Genomic DNA, 16,428 nt, shown 5'->3' with positions numbered 1-16,428 from the left:
ATCCTGTTAACTTGACTTTGCTGACTAAGTCGCAACTTTTCAAGTTCAAATTCTCTCTCCCTTTCTTCTCTCTCTCTTTGCTCAGCTCAGAACCTTCTCTCTCTCTCTTTTTCCTCTTTTTCTCTTCTCTTTCCTTTTCTCTCTCCCTCTCTCTTTTTGTTTATTTTCTAACTCCATTTTCCTCAACTGTAATTTAAGTTTTTCTACCTCTACTGCACTTGTCTGTTTCTCTGACACACCCAAGTGTTTGAGTAACCCATGTACAATTTCAGCTTTACTTTTGTCCTTGGGTAAACCCACTTCTAACTTATTTGCTAATTCTAAACATATGGCCTTTTTCCTTTCTTCTAAACTTTCTTGGCAAATTTGAGAATCATTTTCAAATCCAGAACCTCTTTAGCAATTTTAAGAGCCATTTCTCTCACTTTAATTTAATCAATCACAAGTCACCGAAAGCAAATAAATTGTCCAACCTATGTTTTATTTAAAGATCTAGGACACTAACCTGCAAGTGTTTAAATCTGCTGGAATTTTTTTGTACCCCGAAATCGATTCAAATCTGTCTAAACCAGTTTAAATCCTGATGATGAGCCCTCAAATTGTTACATCATGGGGTAAACCCTCCTGCTTAATTTAAACCACAACACAGAAATAATTTATCCTGTGCAGTAATCTGTGAAAATTCGAGAGGCCAAGAACTAGTTAAAGTAAAAGTAACAACTTTACTTTTTAAAGTATAGCAGAGAATAGTTAACTAACAACTATTGACAACTCCTTCCGCTAACCTATCTTTTACTTTCCCTTCTATAATACTAGTCTGATAAAACCCCCAATTAAGCTTGACCATAATTCAACTTTTCAAAAACACAGCCAGATGTGGAATCTTCTTTTCTTCTTCTCAGGGATTTCTGCTTCACAGATTACTGATTGATAGAGGTATTGCAGATGTTGTTGGTGTGGCAGTTCTCCTCCCAACTGTTCAATTTTCCCCAATCTTGTTACACTCCCCACCCTCCCCACGACCAAAAGCATCAGATTGTGTCATTGGCTTTTAAGATTGTCAATATACTAAATTCAAACTCGATTGGAGTTTAGTACTTTTTAAAAGTACAATTTAAACTGATTGGCCTAATTCAAATCTGTTTTGTTCTTTTCAGGCAACCCAGCAAATCTAACTTTCGACCAAGTGTTACATTGTTATCTTATTCGGAACACTTCGTGCTGTCAGGCAGTTCTGCTCACTTTTAACTCTTTTAAAGGTACAATACACCCACATCTTCATAACAAATGACTTGGAATAATACAGTAACTTTTACTAATTAACTGTTCCAATGTAGTAACATCCCACAAACACACTCTTGGTAAAAGGCAAATTCAGAAAACAAATGGTCTCATATGGAACTCTCTAGCAGGCAGAGGATCCCCCAGCTTTTGGCTATAACCAAGTGAGAGGAAAAATAGCTTTAATTTCTTCAAGAAGCCAACAGCAACTGCTGAAATCTAAAGATCCAGGTTCTGTGAAAGTTTGGCCATACTTATTCTGCCTGCTTCTATTGTTCCAGTTTATAAAAGAATCTCAAGGCCTCACAGCCTTTACTCTCTTACAGAGAATCTCTCTTTAGAAAAAATAACATAATAATCTCCAAGGTTCACAAGGTCAATTCCCAGAATGGCAGGACTATCATATGTTGAAAGATTGGAGTGACTGGGCTTGTATATACTTGACTAAAAACAATGACTGCAGATACTGGAAACCAGATTAGAGTGGTGCTGGAAAAGCACAGCAGTTCAGGCAGCATCCGAGGAGCAGGAAAATCGACGTTTCGGGCAAAAGCCCTTCATCAGGAATACAGGCAGAGTGCCTGAAGGGTGGTGAGTTTAGAAGGATGAGGGGGGATTTGATTGAGACGTATAAGATTATTAAAGGATTGGACACTTTGGGAGGAAGGAAGCATGTTTCCACTGATGGGTGAAGCCAGAACCAGAGGACACAGTTTAAAATTAAAGGGTTGGCCATTTAGAACAGAGTTGAGGAGAAACTTCTTCATCCAGAGAGTGGTGAATATATGGAATGCTCTGCCCCAGAAGTCAGTGGAGGCCAAGTCTCTGGATACTTTAAAGAAAGAGATTGATAGAGTTCTTAAAGATAGTGGAATCAAGGTTTATGGGGATAAGGCAGGAACAGGATACTTATTGTGGATGATCAGCCGCAATCACAATGAATGGTGGTGCTGACTCGAAGGGCCGAGTGGCTTACTTTTGCACCTATTGTCTATTGTCTTACAGTCACAGCATCATCACACGAGCACCAAGGAGATCAGAGGTGTGTTGGTTGATTAAATGTTCTGGTTGATCAAGAAGTCCACATAATCAATTCAAATTGACACTAAGTAATTGAAATGTAATGCAGGGGGTATACGCATCACTGTTATACTTTATTTACAGCATACATCACTTAAGTAATAATGCAACTTTGCCTTAAATAAAACTTACTGGCAGAGAGCCTTCTCACTCACCCTTGATTGACTATTTGGACAGCGTCAAGATCAGAATAATGCAATACAGTAAACTTCCAGTATTTCAGGTATATGATTTTTGCCTGTTTATCTTGAGTTCTGGTTCATAAGGTGCTGGTTAAAACAAAGTTTGCTGTACTAACATTTGACTGAATGGTGCATCAAAAGCTGGTATGGGTATCAAGGATGCTGGTTTGATTACACCTAAGAGGATTTCATACCAGCTGACAAGTATGATTTGCTTTACAGGACTGCACTAGGTCTTGAACATGTAAAATACCTGTTTATTGATGCTTGCAAATTCCATTTTTCTTTATGTTCTAACATAGGAATTTCATATGCTTCTCACAATATTTCCTTACGCTATCTGGGATGTACCACTGTTTGTCAAACAACTGTCCACTTTGCATCCACAGATCTGAGAGGATATCTTTACTTCCTCATCAGTTTATAACTGAATAACACTCTGTAACTCCTTCAGCTTCAGACTGAGTTATCTAAGATAATTTACTCTAGACCTGCTTCTTCAGCCTCAACTGAAGACATTCTAAACACCTCTTCTAAGTTATCCTCATTCTTAAATAGTTTCAGCTAGCAGAATATCTGATTGTGATTTCACTCTGGCCCCTGCTAATGGACTTTGTTTAGTTATTACTTTGATCACAATGGAAAAATACCCCAAACCTATTCTTGTTGCATCTTTTTAGCCTCAACTGGACTTTTCATGATTATGTACAAAGCTGTAACTTTTAATTCTGCCTAATCATCCCCCAGAAGTAAATTAACTCCATCCACAGATAATTTCCTAACTACCCTGACTTCCACAAGTGCAGATAACAAGCCACACTGAGCTGGGAAATACTCTCCAATCATCCCATTGTCCAACACTTTGGCTTTTGCTGAATTCTCTGGAGTGAATACTGAATCCTTCTCCAGCAAGTGTTGAGTAGGCCCTATATCTCTTAATACAGCTATGATCTTGGACACTTCCTTGAAGTAAAATGGATCATCTTCCCTTTAGATAAAAACCCTTCCTTAGCTCTCAGCTACTCTGCATACCTCAGCACTCACAGCAGTATCTACATACAGTCTTTTGGTTAAGGTTAATGTGACAATCTGATTCATAGCATTTATCTTTTGAGTTTCCTTTTCAGATCAATTCTTATAAGCTTCAGTAAGTCATATGAGCTCCCCTCAACTTCCAGCCTTCTGAGTGAATGTGTCCCACATTGTCACAATGAAAGTACCATTTGTCTAATTTTTAATTTCATCAACCATGAGTCACCGAAATTAAACAAATTGTCTCGCCCATGTTTTAGGTTTTTAAATCTGCCGGCATTTTTCATACCTCCAAATCTATTCAAATGTGTCTAAACCAATTCAAATCACGGACCAAAGCCCCAAACTGTTACGACATGGGGTAAACTCTCTTGCTTAATTTAAAACCATCAACACAGCCAAGATTTATCCCATGCAGTAATCTGTAAAAATTTGAGTGGCCAAGAACTATTTAAAGTAAAAATTAACAACTTTATTTCTTAAAGTATAACAAAGAATAATTAACTAACAACTATTTACAATTTCTTACTATAACCTATCTGTTACCTTCCCTCCTATAATACAGTCCGATAAAACTCCCAATTAAGAATTACAAAACAAGACTTCTTATCTCAAAATCAGGCAGCTTTTGGTTCTTCTATTCGGATGTTCCTGTGTCTTGTTTTCTTCATCTTAGGGACTCTACTTCACAGATTACTGATTTGAAAAAGGTACCTATTAAGAGAGCTATTTTTTCAGGCAGACTGTTTACATGTGGGGGATTGGCAGTTCTCCTCCCAAATGTTCAATTTTCCCTGGTCTTATACCCCAGAGCATCGGATCGTGTCATTGGCTTTTAAGATTGTCAATACACTCAATTCAAACTTGATTGGAATTTGGTATTTTTGGGGGTATAATTTAAACTGATTGGCCAAATTCGAATTTGTTTTGTTGTCGTTTCCAGGCAACCAGCTACTCCAGTAGCTGGAGCACATGTTACATTGTGTCTTATTGAGAACACTTGGTGTTGTCACTGCTAGCTTTTAACTCTTTTAAAAGGTAAAGTTCACCCACATCTTCATAACTCTCTTGACTGACTTTTAATATTAAGGATCAGTATTAAGCTATCACCAAGGAACTGTATTTGATCAGCAAAACTATGCTAATGCTGCATTTTTGAACAAAGTGTGTGTGTGTCTTTGTTTTTAGGCAATTTCTGGGTGTATAGACTGCTAAAGAGGTAGAAGTGACTTTTAATAGGTTGATGTGTTCTAACTGTCAACTGTGGAAGATTGGGGAGAACTTAAATATTCCTGGAGACTATGTCTATCAGACTGCATGGATCAATTAGAGTAGCAGTTACAGGCATTGATGAGTTTACAAGAGCAAGGGCTATGATATGGCAGTTTCAGCAAGGTAGAAAACCACAGCTGGTTGGCTGCTGTGAATGGTAGGAGAGGTAGCCAGCTATGGCAGGTCTTTCCTCTAGCTATCCCCATCTCAAACAGGTATGCCATTTAGATACTGTAGGGATGGCCTTGCAGGGTAATGTAGCACTGACAGGTAGGGGGAAAAGTAGGTATGGGGGACAAGTTAAATAGTCAAGGCAAAAATAGCACCTGGTAGGACTGACAAATTAAACTGCATTTACTTCAATGCAAGAGGCCTGACTAGTAAGGCAGGTTAACTTAAGGCTTAGTTGGGAACATGGGATTGGGATATCATAGCTACTATTGAAACATGGCTCAGGGATTGACAGGACTGGCAGTTTAATGTTCCAGTATATCTATGCTGCAGGAAGGATAGAAAGGGAGGCAAGAGAGTAGGGAGTGGTATTTTTGCTTAGGGATAACATTACAATTGTACCTGGGAGAATATTCCTGGGAAATCATCCAGTGAAGTTATATGGGTGGAACTGAGAAATAAAAAAGTGATGAATTCCTTGTTGGGATTGTATTATAACTCACCTCCCTGACACGCCACCACCCCCCCCCCCCCAATCCCCAATCCACCCCTCCCATTAGTCTGTGAGAAATTGAGAAGCAAACATATAAGGAGATGTCAAATATCTGTAAGAATAATTGGGTTGTAATGGTGGGGGATTTTAATTTTACAAAGACTGGGGTCATCACAATGTTAATGGCATGGATGGGGAGGAATATGTTAAGTGTGTATAAAAAAAACTTTTGGATTCAATATATGAATGTACGTACGAGAGAAGGAGCAATGTTGGGAAATAAAGCAGGTCAAGTGACTGAGGTCACTTTGGGGCAAGTGAATACAATTCTATTAGTTGTAAAATAGTTATGGAAAAGGATAAGAACAGATCAAAAATTTAAAGTTCTCAATTGGAGTAAGGTCAGTTTTGATTGTATTAGACAGAACTTTCGAATGTTGGTTGGGAGAGGCTATTTGCAGGTAAAGGGATGGTTTGGAAGTGGGAGGCCTTTAAAATGGGATAATGAGAGTTCAGAGACAGTATATTCCTGTTAGTGTGAAGAGAAAGTCTGGTAGGTGCAGGGAATCCTAGATGACTGGAGAAAGTGAGGCTTCGGTCAAGAAAAAGTTGGCATATATCATGTATAGACATCTGGGATCATGTGAGTACTTAAAGCAGTACAAGGGCAATAGGAGTATATTTAAGAGAGAAGTCGGGGGAGGGGGAAGGGGACATGAGAAAACTTTGGCAAATAGAATTAATCAGAATCAAAAGAGATTCAATAAGGACATTAAGGACAAAAGAATAACTCGGGAGAGTTGAAGATCAAGGTGGCTTTTTGGATGGAATCACAGGAGGATGGTGCGATACTAAATGAATATTCTGCATCAGTGTTAACTGTGAAGGACATGGAACTTAGGGTACATGGGGAAATAATTAATGATGTCTTGAAAAGAGTTCATATCACAGAAGAGCAGGTTCTGGAGGTCTTAAAACATATAAAGGTAGATGAATCTCCAGGACATGGTCAGGTGTACCCGAGAACTCTGTGGGAAGCTAGGGAAGTGATTGCTGAATCTCTTGCTGAGATATCTGTATCATCGATAGTCACAGTTGAGGTGTCAGAAGACTGGAGGATGGCTAATGTGATACCATTATTTAAGAAAGGTGGTAAGGACAAGCCAGTGGACTATAAACCGGTGAGCTTGACGGTGGTGGGCAAGTTGTTGGAGGGAATCCTGAGGGACAGGATTTACATGTAATTGGAAAGGCAAGGACTGATTAAGGATAGTCAACATGGCTTTGTGTGTGGGAAATCATGTCTCATGAACTTGATTGAGTTTTTTGAAGAAGTAACAAAGAGGATTGATGAGGGCAGAACGGTGGACATGATCTGTATGGACTTCAATAAGGCATTTGACAAGGTTCCCCATGGGAGACTGGTTAGCAAGGTTAGCATGGAATACAGGGAGAACTAGCCATTTGGATACAGAACTGGCTCGATGGTAGAAGACAGAGGGTGGTGATGGAGGGTTATTTTTCAGATTGGAGGACTGTGACTAGTGGAGTGCCAAGGATCAGTGCTGGGTCCTCTACTTTTTGTCATTTATGTAAATGATTTGGATATGAGCATAGGAAGTATCGTTAGTAAGTTTGCAGATGTCATCAAAATTGGAGGTATAGCAGACAGTGAAGAAGGTTACCTCAGATTACAATGGGATCTTGATCAGATGGGCCTATGGGCTGAAGAGTGGCAGATGGAGTTTAATTTAGATAAATGTGAGGTGCTGCATTTTGGGAAAGCAAATCTTAGCAGGACTTATACACTTAATCATAAGGTCCTAGGGAGTATTGCTGAACAAAGAGACATTGGAGAGCAAGTTCACAGTTCCTTGAAAGTAGAGTTGCAGGTAGATAGGATATTGAAGAAGGCATTTGGTATGCATTCCTTTATTGGTCAGAGCATTGAGCATAGGAGTTGAGAGATCATATTGCAGTTGTACAGGCCGTTGATGAGACCACTTTTGAAATATTGCGTGCAGTTCTGGTCTCCTTCCTATCGGAAGGATGTTGTGAAGCTTGAAAGGGTCAGAAAAGATTTATAAGGATGTTGCCAGGGTTGGAGGATGTGATCTTTAGGGAGAGAATGAATAGGCTTGGGCTGTTTTCCCTGGAGTGTTGAAGGCAGAAGGGTGACCTCACAGAGGTTTACAAAATCATGAGGGGCATGCATAGGATAAATAGACAAAGTCTTTTCTCTGGGCTGTGGGAGTACAGAGGTAGAGGGCATAGGTTTCGGGTGAAAGGGGAAAGATACAAAAGGGACCTAGGGAGGCAATGTTTTCACAGAGGGTGGAAGGTGTATAGAATGAGCTACCAGAGGAAGTGGTGAAGGATGGTACAATTACAACATTTAAAAGGCATCTGGATGGGTATATGATTAGGAAGGGTTGAGAGGTATATGGGCTGAAAATGTGTTGCTGGAAAAGCGCAGCAGGTCAGGCAGCCTCCAAGGAGAGGAGAATCAGCGTTTCCGAAACGTTGATTCTCCTGCTCCTTGGAGGCTGCCTGACCTGCTGCGCTTTTCCAGCAACACTTTTTCAGCTCTGATCTCCGGCATCTGCAGTTCTCACTTTCTCCTGAGAGGTATATGGGCCAAGTGCTGGCAAATGGGACTAGATTAGATTGGGATAGTTGGTTAGCATATATGAGATGGACCGAAGAGTCTGTTTCCGTGCTGTACACGTCTATGACATGCAGGTCCTGAGCCTCCTCCATTGCCACTCCTGAACCACCTAACACCTGGAAGAAGAAGGCCTCATCTACTGCCTCGGGACTCTCCAACCCCACAGCATCAATGTGGATTTCACCAGTTTCCTTATTTCCCCACCCCCCACCTTATCCCAGTTGCAACCTTCTAACTTGGCACTGTCCTCATGACCTACCCTACCTGTTCATCTTCCTTCTCAATGATCCTCTCCACCCTCCTCTCTGACCTATCACCAGTACCCCCACCTCCATCTATCTATTGCAATCTCAGCTACCATCCCCCCAGTCCCACCCCTCTCCTATTTATCTCACCACCACCTCGGCTCACAGCCTCATTCCTGATGAAGGGCTTTTGCCCAAAATGCTGATTCTCCTGCTCGTTGGATGCTGTCTGACTTGCTGTGCTTTTCCAGCACCACACAATCCAAATCAAACCTTGGTTACAAGTATCTCTAGCGTAATCATTGTAATCAACGCTTGTGCTTTTCAAATGGCACACCTATTTTTGGGATGTGCTGTTCTTTTGATTGAATATAACATGTTCTTCCTGCACAGACCTGCTGTACCTTACAGGACAATTTTTTGGTGTGAAACTGTTAATTTCTTGAGGCCTTCCTTATAAATGACAGATATTCTAGCTAAAGGTCGGTGCATCCTGCTTTCTACTGAAGATTATTTCAAGTCCTTTTCCACCAGGCTGAAGCTTCTCTGCTCAGGACCACATTTTAACCTATTTGCATGTGATGTGTTCCAGTTAAGTAATGCATCCCAATTATCAATAGATAGTTTTAGCCAATGATGACATTTAATTTGATCTGTACCAGTTGCCTTCAATTAGTTTTATATTTATTTAATACCCTGACCTTTAGTTTACTGACCGTCTTAGAATTAGAATTAGCTTTATTATCGTATGTACTCAACTGAGTACAGTGAAAAGATTACATGCGCCACTCACAGCGCCATCTTTGGGTATGAAGATACCTAGGTACAGCTTCTTGAGTACAAATTCTTAGGGGGAACAAAATTAAAGACACAAAGAAATAATCTGACAAGTTGAAACAGTTTCTCTTTGTTTACTGTATCAGAATTCTTCATCATTTTGAATACCTTTGTAAAATCATCCCTTATACCCACTGCTGCTCCAAGGAAAACAATCATGACCACTCTGGTCCAAGGTAAACTACATGACTCACATAAGTGAAATTTCTCATTCCTATTACAATTCTGCTAAAGCTCCTCTGCAAATTCCCAAGCTGTGTAGTTTTTGACAGAGTTGACCAAATTTTTGGGAGTCAACTTTTAAATAACAGGTGCTTTTAGAGCACAAGTGTCTGATGTTGCTATTTCCAACATGGTGGGATGTGTGGGAGAACCCTCCAGCTGCATATACAAAATCCTTAATCACGGCATCAAGAGTCTTGGAGTAATGGTCAAGAAATTGTGATAGGAGCTGGCAGATATGTTGGCACAGCGTTAAAAATATCTCCGCCCTGTCTGAAGCAGCAATGTACTGCCTGAGAGATCGAGTGACATTACAGTTAAAGGCCAGAGTGTTCTTGATAGTCACAGTTGCACCTTCTATGTGAGACTTGAGCTGCAGCTGATGATGGTGACACAACTTTCTGATGGCTCCTTTGTGAAGACATTCAGATATTGCTCCTTAATGAAGGTCAGGCGGGGAAATGCTCCTTGATGAGTTACTGTAGATATGGCCTTCATGTAATGCGCTCCTTCTGCTCCTCTTTTGTGGCAGCTATTTACACTTGTACTATCCTCTTTCCTGCTGCTCTCCTTTGCCTACTAGTCTCAAAGAAATTTGAAACTACTCAGGACAGCAGCCAGACTATCAGGCAGAGAGTGTCAACAGTATAACACCAGTTACTATCTTTCAACAAATACATGTAGAGAGAAAGTCAAAAGTTAACAGAGCTGGGAGTAACCAAGCAATAACTAACCTTAAAATAACTTTGAAGTTAAAAACAACGTCCTCATCTAAATAAATTTCAGTAGGATTTTCTTACTCCAACAGTGCAGCCTACAGCAATCAAGTAGGTAGTGCACTTTCAGCTTCTAAAGTAAGTGTGGTTTTCATCTGCCCTTTTGTAGGGTTAGGAGGGCATTTAGTGTCAAAAAACCAGACACTGTATGATTAAATTGCTAAGCCTATGTGCTTAATATTCCATAAGCTGAATCTGAAGCTCAGTTTCCAGAGATGAAGGTTGATATTTCAAACCATTTTTTTAATGGTCTGAATTTTTAAATTGTATTGGTGTTCCAAACTCCTTTATATCCACCAGTCTCACACCTTACTGTGCTTTCATTTCTACCTAATAGGTTCACACGTGTGGAAGCCAACATATTCTTCGGTTATGTTGTTGATATTCTTCAGTCTTTGCATCTTCGTGTGTTGGAGAAACAGCCAGGTTTTGCCAGCTTTCTGCCCACTTTGTCTTCTATTTTGAGGAGGAAACTTTGGGATACGGAGCTTGAAGCCACATGGACAAGTGTGCTCTCAGAATTTGGACTGAATGAATCTGATATAAAGGCTCTATGTGCATTCTTTGTGACCTACTGTAAAGATGCTGAGTATTACCCATTAATAGAAAGAAAAAAGTACAGCCTAAATATCAAAGAAGTTTTAGACAGAGCTGTGCCCAGCCGCATTCTACATCATTGTCTTCTCCATCTTGTGCAGTTAGCAGACAAAGAAAGTAGTATGATGGCAACTGAGCAACAACAAGTCAACACTGCAAGCACACGAAACAAACCAAGACCCAAGTAAAGATAGATCTCAAACCTCCACATCTGGAGATTGACCTCATCGTTCCACAATTTAAAACCCTTTGCTTTGAGTTAATAAAATCAAGTCATTGATTCTTTGCAAAATAGTCAAGCTAAAGTGGTATATTGATATTGGTAGTAAAATTCCCCTTGTATCTCATACTGAATGTTGAACGGATAAACATCCATTCAATGTTTGTCAGTGCGATATGGCAAAAAAATCCAGGAATGAAACAAATATTAAAATCACAACACTGCAGACAGAAGGGATGCCAAAATTTGGTGTGTGAAGTTCAAGACTCTGTAGTGATATAAGATTTCAGTCAGGGAATGGACAGGTCCTTTGGAAATTTCCAACCAGCGCCTAAATGTTTATACATGAGATATTCCAGTTGTGACGAAGGATTCTATAACTGAAACATTATGTAGGCAAAAGTGAAGACTGCAGATGCTGGAGATTAGAGTCAAGATTAGAGTGGTGCTAGAAAAGTACAGCAGGTCTGGCAGCATCCAAGGAACAGGAAAATCAATGTTTCAGGCAGGAGCTCTTCATTCCTGACGAAGGGGTCCTGCCCGAAATGTCAATTTTACTGCTCCTCGGATGAAATATTATGTACTTTATCAATTGACTATTGAGTCTTTCCAGCATTAACTTAACATTTTTGCTTCAGATTTCCTGCAGTATCAGTATTCTTTTATGATAAAGTTCAGTCTGCTGAGAAGCACCTGAGAACATGCAAACAGTTAAAACTATCCCAGGCATGGTTTGTCTGAAGTGGATTTCAATGCCAGTTACCTGTGATTAAACAGCTTGCTTTATGTTTTATGTCCCTCGGTTTCAAAACATTGTTTCTAATTTCAGTCTGCAGTTTTAAAAAAAAGCCTTTGCAGTGGTGGAACACGGACCATTGTTGGGCCTCAACTGTTTATAATCTATATTAATGATTTGCATGAAGGGATTATGTTTGCAGTAGCCCGATAGATAGGAACTCAAGTTTCAGGAGATGATGAATAGATATAGATTGGAAAAATGTAAAATGGAGGAAGTGGAAAAAACAATATTATTCAATTGGAAAGAGACTGAAGAATGCTGGAGTACAGGGGATCTTGGTGTCCTTGTGCATGTGTCACTGAAAATTGGTATGTTTGTGCAGGAAGTAATAGGTGGTCAAATTGATTGTTATTCTTTGTAGCAAGTGCATGGACTATAAAAATAAGAAAGTCTTGCTACAACTGTACAGGGGTCTGGTGAGATTGCATCTAGAACACTAAATATAGTTTTGGTCTCTTTTTAATTGCACTGGAGACAATTTAGTGAATACTCTATAAGTTCAATAATGAATATTCAAAAAGTTGATTCTGGGGATGAAGAAGTTGTCTTATGATCTTTCTCCTCATGGTGCTACCTGCTAAAGCACAGTTTCAAAATAAGGAGTCCCCTATTTAGGTACAGGGGGAATTTCTTCTCTCAGCAGGTTGTTAATCTTTGGCATTCTCCACCCCATAGGAGTAGAGAGTATGTTATTGAATATATTGAAGACTGGGTTAAAGATTTTTTTGTTACACAGATTAGTGCAGGTTTATTCTGAGCTTCTGGATCTCGCCACTGACTTTTTCAGTCAACCTACACGATACTACTGGACTCATCAACTTCTCCTGGGGACTGCTGGCTCTGGGTCCTTTTATAGCTTTCATCCAGATCCAGTCACCTCAAATGTTTTAGGTTCCAATCTCAGATTCAGTTTTAGCTCCTTAAGAAACTGGAAGTGGCACATTCCTTTGTCGGTTTCATTTTCAATTAGGGTCTACTTCAAAAAAATACAAGCTTTAACAGCAGATTATACCACACAACAAAAACTAAAATGTTCAGATCATGATTTAGACACTGGTTGATGGGATTACAATGGTATGTGCTATCTTTTGCATCTATATACTAGTTTCATGTGTAATCTAAAAGATTGCACCAATGACCTGTGCAGCACTGAAGTGTCAGGCTGGATTTTACAATGAGGTACCTGCCCTTGACTCAAGCCAAGAACTTTCGGATTCAGGAACAAAACTGATAACAATAGAAGTAGAATCCCTATTGTGTGGAAACAGGCCCTTTGGCCCAACAAGTCCACCATGATCCTCTGAAGAGTATCCCACTCAGACCCATTCCTCTACATTTACCCTTGACTTATGCACTTAACCTATACATCCCTGAACACCACGAGCAATTTAGCATTGCCAATCACCCAACCTGACAATCTTTGGATTGTGGGAGGAAACCAGAGCACTGGAAGAAACCCACGCAAACATGGGGAGAATGTGCAAACTGCACACAGTCACCCGAAGCTGGAATCGAAACCGGGTTTCTGGTGCTGTGAGGCAGCAGTGTTAACCACTGAGCCACTGTGCTGCCCTTGATCGACTAGGAGAAAGTGAGGACTGCATATGCTGGAAATCAGAGTAAAAAAGTGTGGCAGTGGAAAAACCACAGCCAGTCAGGCAGCATCCAAGGAGCAGTCAAGTCAATGTCTCATACTCCTCAGATGCTGCTTGACCGGCTATGCTTTTCCAGGGCCACACTTTTTGACTGCTACCATTAATCCACTGCTGACATCAATAAAGAAGAGCCAGAGTGAAATGCTTTCAGAATGACATCAAAAAATCAGTGTGCCTCAGAAGTGTAAGCTAAGATTGATGTTGCCTCTGTTCAGTGGAACCACAAGTAAATAGGTTAGAATAATCAATTAGCATGATGCTTCCTAGCAATCACCTCAAACTGCCAAAGATGTCCCACATGATGCATCTGGGATGTCCTCAAATGAACTATGAGGCAGTGAAATACTTTTCTTGTGTTTCGCAATCAACTTTTGCTTGCAATTTTAATTACCTAGCAGTCTGAGCCAGGGAGGGGAGGAGTTAAAAAGTTGTGGACAGTCATGCAATGGAAAGCTCTTTGGACACTTATTACAATGAGTTGAACTCATCTGAATACTTTGTCATGAAGAACCAAATCCTCAAGTGTACATCCAGAATTTAAGATCAATTTAACTTAGAGACAACATAGTTAGTCCCTGTCTGAGGGGATAAGGGCAGCAGATACATAGTATCACCTGCAGGTTCTCCTCCAAGGCACACATCACTGTCACTGGAATTACAATCAACCAACCTTTGGCTGTCACTGAGTTAATATCATTGAACTCACTTCCAATTACACTGTGGGGTGTATCTAAATTGCATGAACTATAGCGGTTCACCACCACCTTCTTGGAGATAATTAGGGGTGGACGATAAATGCTGGCATACCTAGTGATATCCACATTCTGTGAAATATCTTAAAAGTCTAGTACTGGTGAAGGTGCTGACAAGCTTGGTGGAATGAATGAACTATGCTACAATCCTGATCTATATTCATCTTAAACTGTTTGCCTAAAAAGCCATGAAACACTTGCTGTCAAAGTTTTGTTTTGTTCAGTCTTGTAATATTGTCACATTTTTGAATGCAAATTCATGACACAATAAATTGCTCCTGTGAATATCAGGCCAATTGATTGAAACAACTGAACTACTAATTTTGCTTCAGTGCAAGGGTCTCTCTGCAGCCACACATATGCCCTCGTCATGCAGTCTGGTTGAGAATTTAGAATAGTGGGAATGGAAGTTAGGGCAGTTGAATGTTCCTCCTGCAGTGTATGTGGGAGGTAAAGATCACTTCTAGTGTCCCTGCTGACTTCACTTGTGGGAAGTGCACCCAACTCCAGCTCCTTGAGAACACTATTAGGGAACTGGAGCTGGATGAACTTTGGATCATTCAGGAGGTATGGGGATTGTTGAGAAAACTCTGCTGACTGTATTTGTGGGATGTGCACCCAATTCCAGCTTCTTGAGGACAGTGTTAGGGAACTGGAACTGGATGAACTTTGGATCATTCAGGAAGTGGAAGGGGTTATTGAGAGGAGTTACAGGGAGGTAGTTGCTCCACAGCCACGTGAAGGTAGATGGGTTACCGTAAGGGGTAGGAAATGGGACATGCAGGCAGTGCAGGGATCTCTTGTGGTAGTTCCCCTCAACAACAAGTATACTGCTTCAGATGCTGTTGGGCGGATGACTTACCAGGGGTAAGCAATGGGGCACACGTCTCTGGCACAGAGTCTGTCGCTGTTGCTCAGAAGTGAATGGGGAAGAGGAGCAGAGTTTTAGTCATTGGGGACTCCATAGTTAAGGGAAGATATAGGAGGTTTTTGTGGGAACGAGAGAGACTCACAATTGCTGTGTTGCCTCCCAGATGCCATGGTTCAGGATGTCTCTGATCATGTTTTTGGGATTCTTGAGGGAGAGGGGGGAGCAGCCCCAAGTCATGGTCCACATAGGCAACAACAACATAGATTGGAAGAAAGGTGGGGACCTAAGGCAGAAATTCAGGGAACTAGAATGGAAGCTCAGAGCTAGAACAAACAGAGTTGTTATATCTGGTTTGTTGTCCATGCCACATGCTGATGAAGTGAGGAATAGGGAGAGCATGGAGCTGAACATGTGGTTGCGATGGTGCAAGAGGCAGGGATTTGGATTCTTGGATAATTGGAGCTCGTTCTGGGGAAGGTGGGACCTCTAAAAACAGGATGGTCTTCATCTGAACCAGAGGGGTACCAATATCCTGGGGGGGGAATTTGCTAATGCTCCTCCGGGTGGGGTTAAGCTAATGCAGCAGAAGGAGGGGAACCTGAATTGTAATTCCAGTGTACAGGATGTTGAGGGGAGTGAGGTCAGGGGTGGTTTACAAGGTTGCAAGAGGGCACTGACAATCAGGATGTTGGTTTCAAATGTGTGTACTTCAATGCCAGGAGCATCCGGGGTGAAGGTGGGTGAACTTGCAGCATGGGTTGGTACCTGGGATTTCGACTTTGCAGCCATTTCAGAGATATGCCTAGAGATGAGAGAGAAATGGTTGTTGCAGATTCTGGGATTTAGATGTTTCAGTAAGAACAGAGAAGATGGTAAAAAAAAGGGAAGGTTAGGTGGGGTGGCATTGTTAATCAAAGGTAATGTTACAGTAGCTTAGATAATGTTTGAGGACTCATCCACTGAGGTAGTTTGAGCAGAGGTTAGAAACATGAAAGGAGAGGTCACCCTGTTGGGAGTCTTCCAAATTGTTCCAGGGATGTAAAGGAAAGGACAGCAAAGGTGATCTTCGATAGAAATGGGAGTAATGGGGTAGTTGTTATGGGGGACTTTAACTTCCCCAATATAGACTGGGAATACTATAATTCAAGTACTTTAGATGAGTCAGTTTTTGTTCAATGTGTGCAGGAAGGATTTCTGACACAGTATATAGAGAGGCCAACAAGAAGCAATGCCATATTGGATTTGGTACTGGGCAATGAAGCAGGCCAGATGTTT

At 40.8% G+C, this 16,428-nt stretch overlaps 1 protein-coding gene across 1 annotated transcript in view; it reads left to right on the top strand.

Moving 5' to 3' along the window:
* Positions 1-14,511, top strand: part of LOC132821957 (single-pass membrane and coiled-coil domain-containing protein 1-like) — a 45,874-nt gene extending 31,363 nt beyond the window's left edge. The window contains exon 3 of the mRNA XM_060834979.1: positions 10,597-14,511. Within this exon, the coding sequence (XP_060690962.1) occupies positions 10,597-11,044 (448 nt within the window). The 3' untranslated portion in view covers positions 11,045-14,511. The remainder of the gene's footprint in view (positions 1-10,596) is intronic.
* The last annotated feature ends 1,917 nt before the right edge of the window (positions 14,512-16,428 follow it).

This window comes from Hemiscyllium ocellatum, chromosome 13 (genome assembly GCF_020745735.1).
Source record: "Hemiscyllium ocellatum isolate sHemOce1 chromosome 13, sHemOce1.pat.X.cur, whole genome shotgun sequence".
Lineage (NCBI taxonomy): Eukaryota > Metazoa > Chordata > Chondrichthyes > Orectolobiformes > Hemiscylliidae > Hemiscyllium > Hemiscyllium ocellatum.
This window is presented reverse-complemented; position numbering and strand designations above follow the sequence as displayed.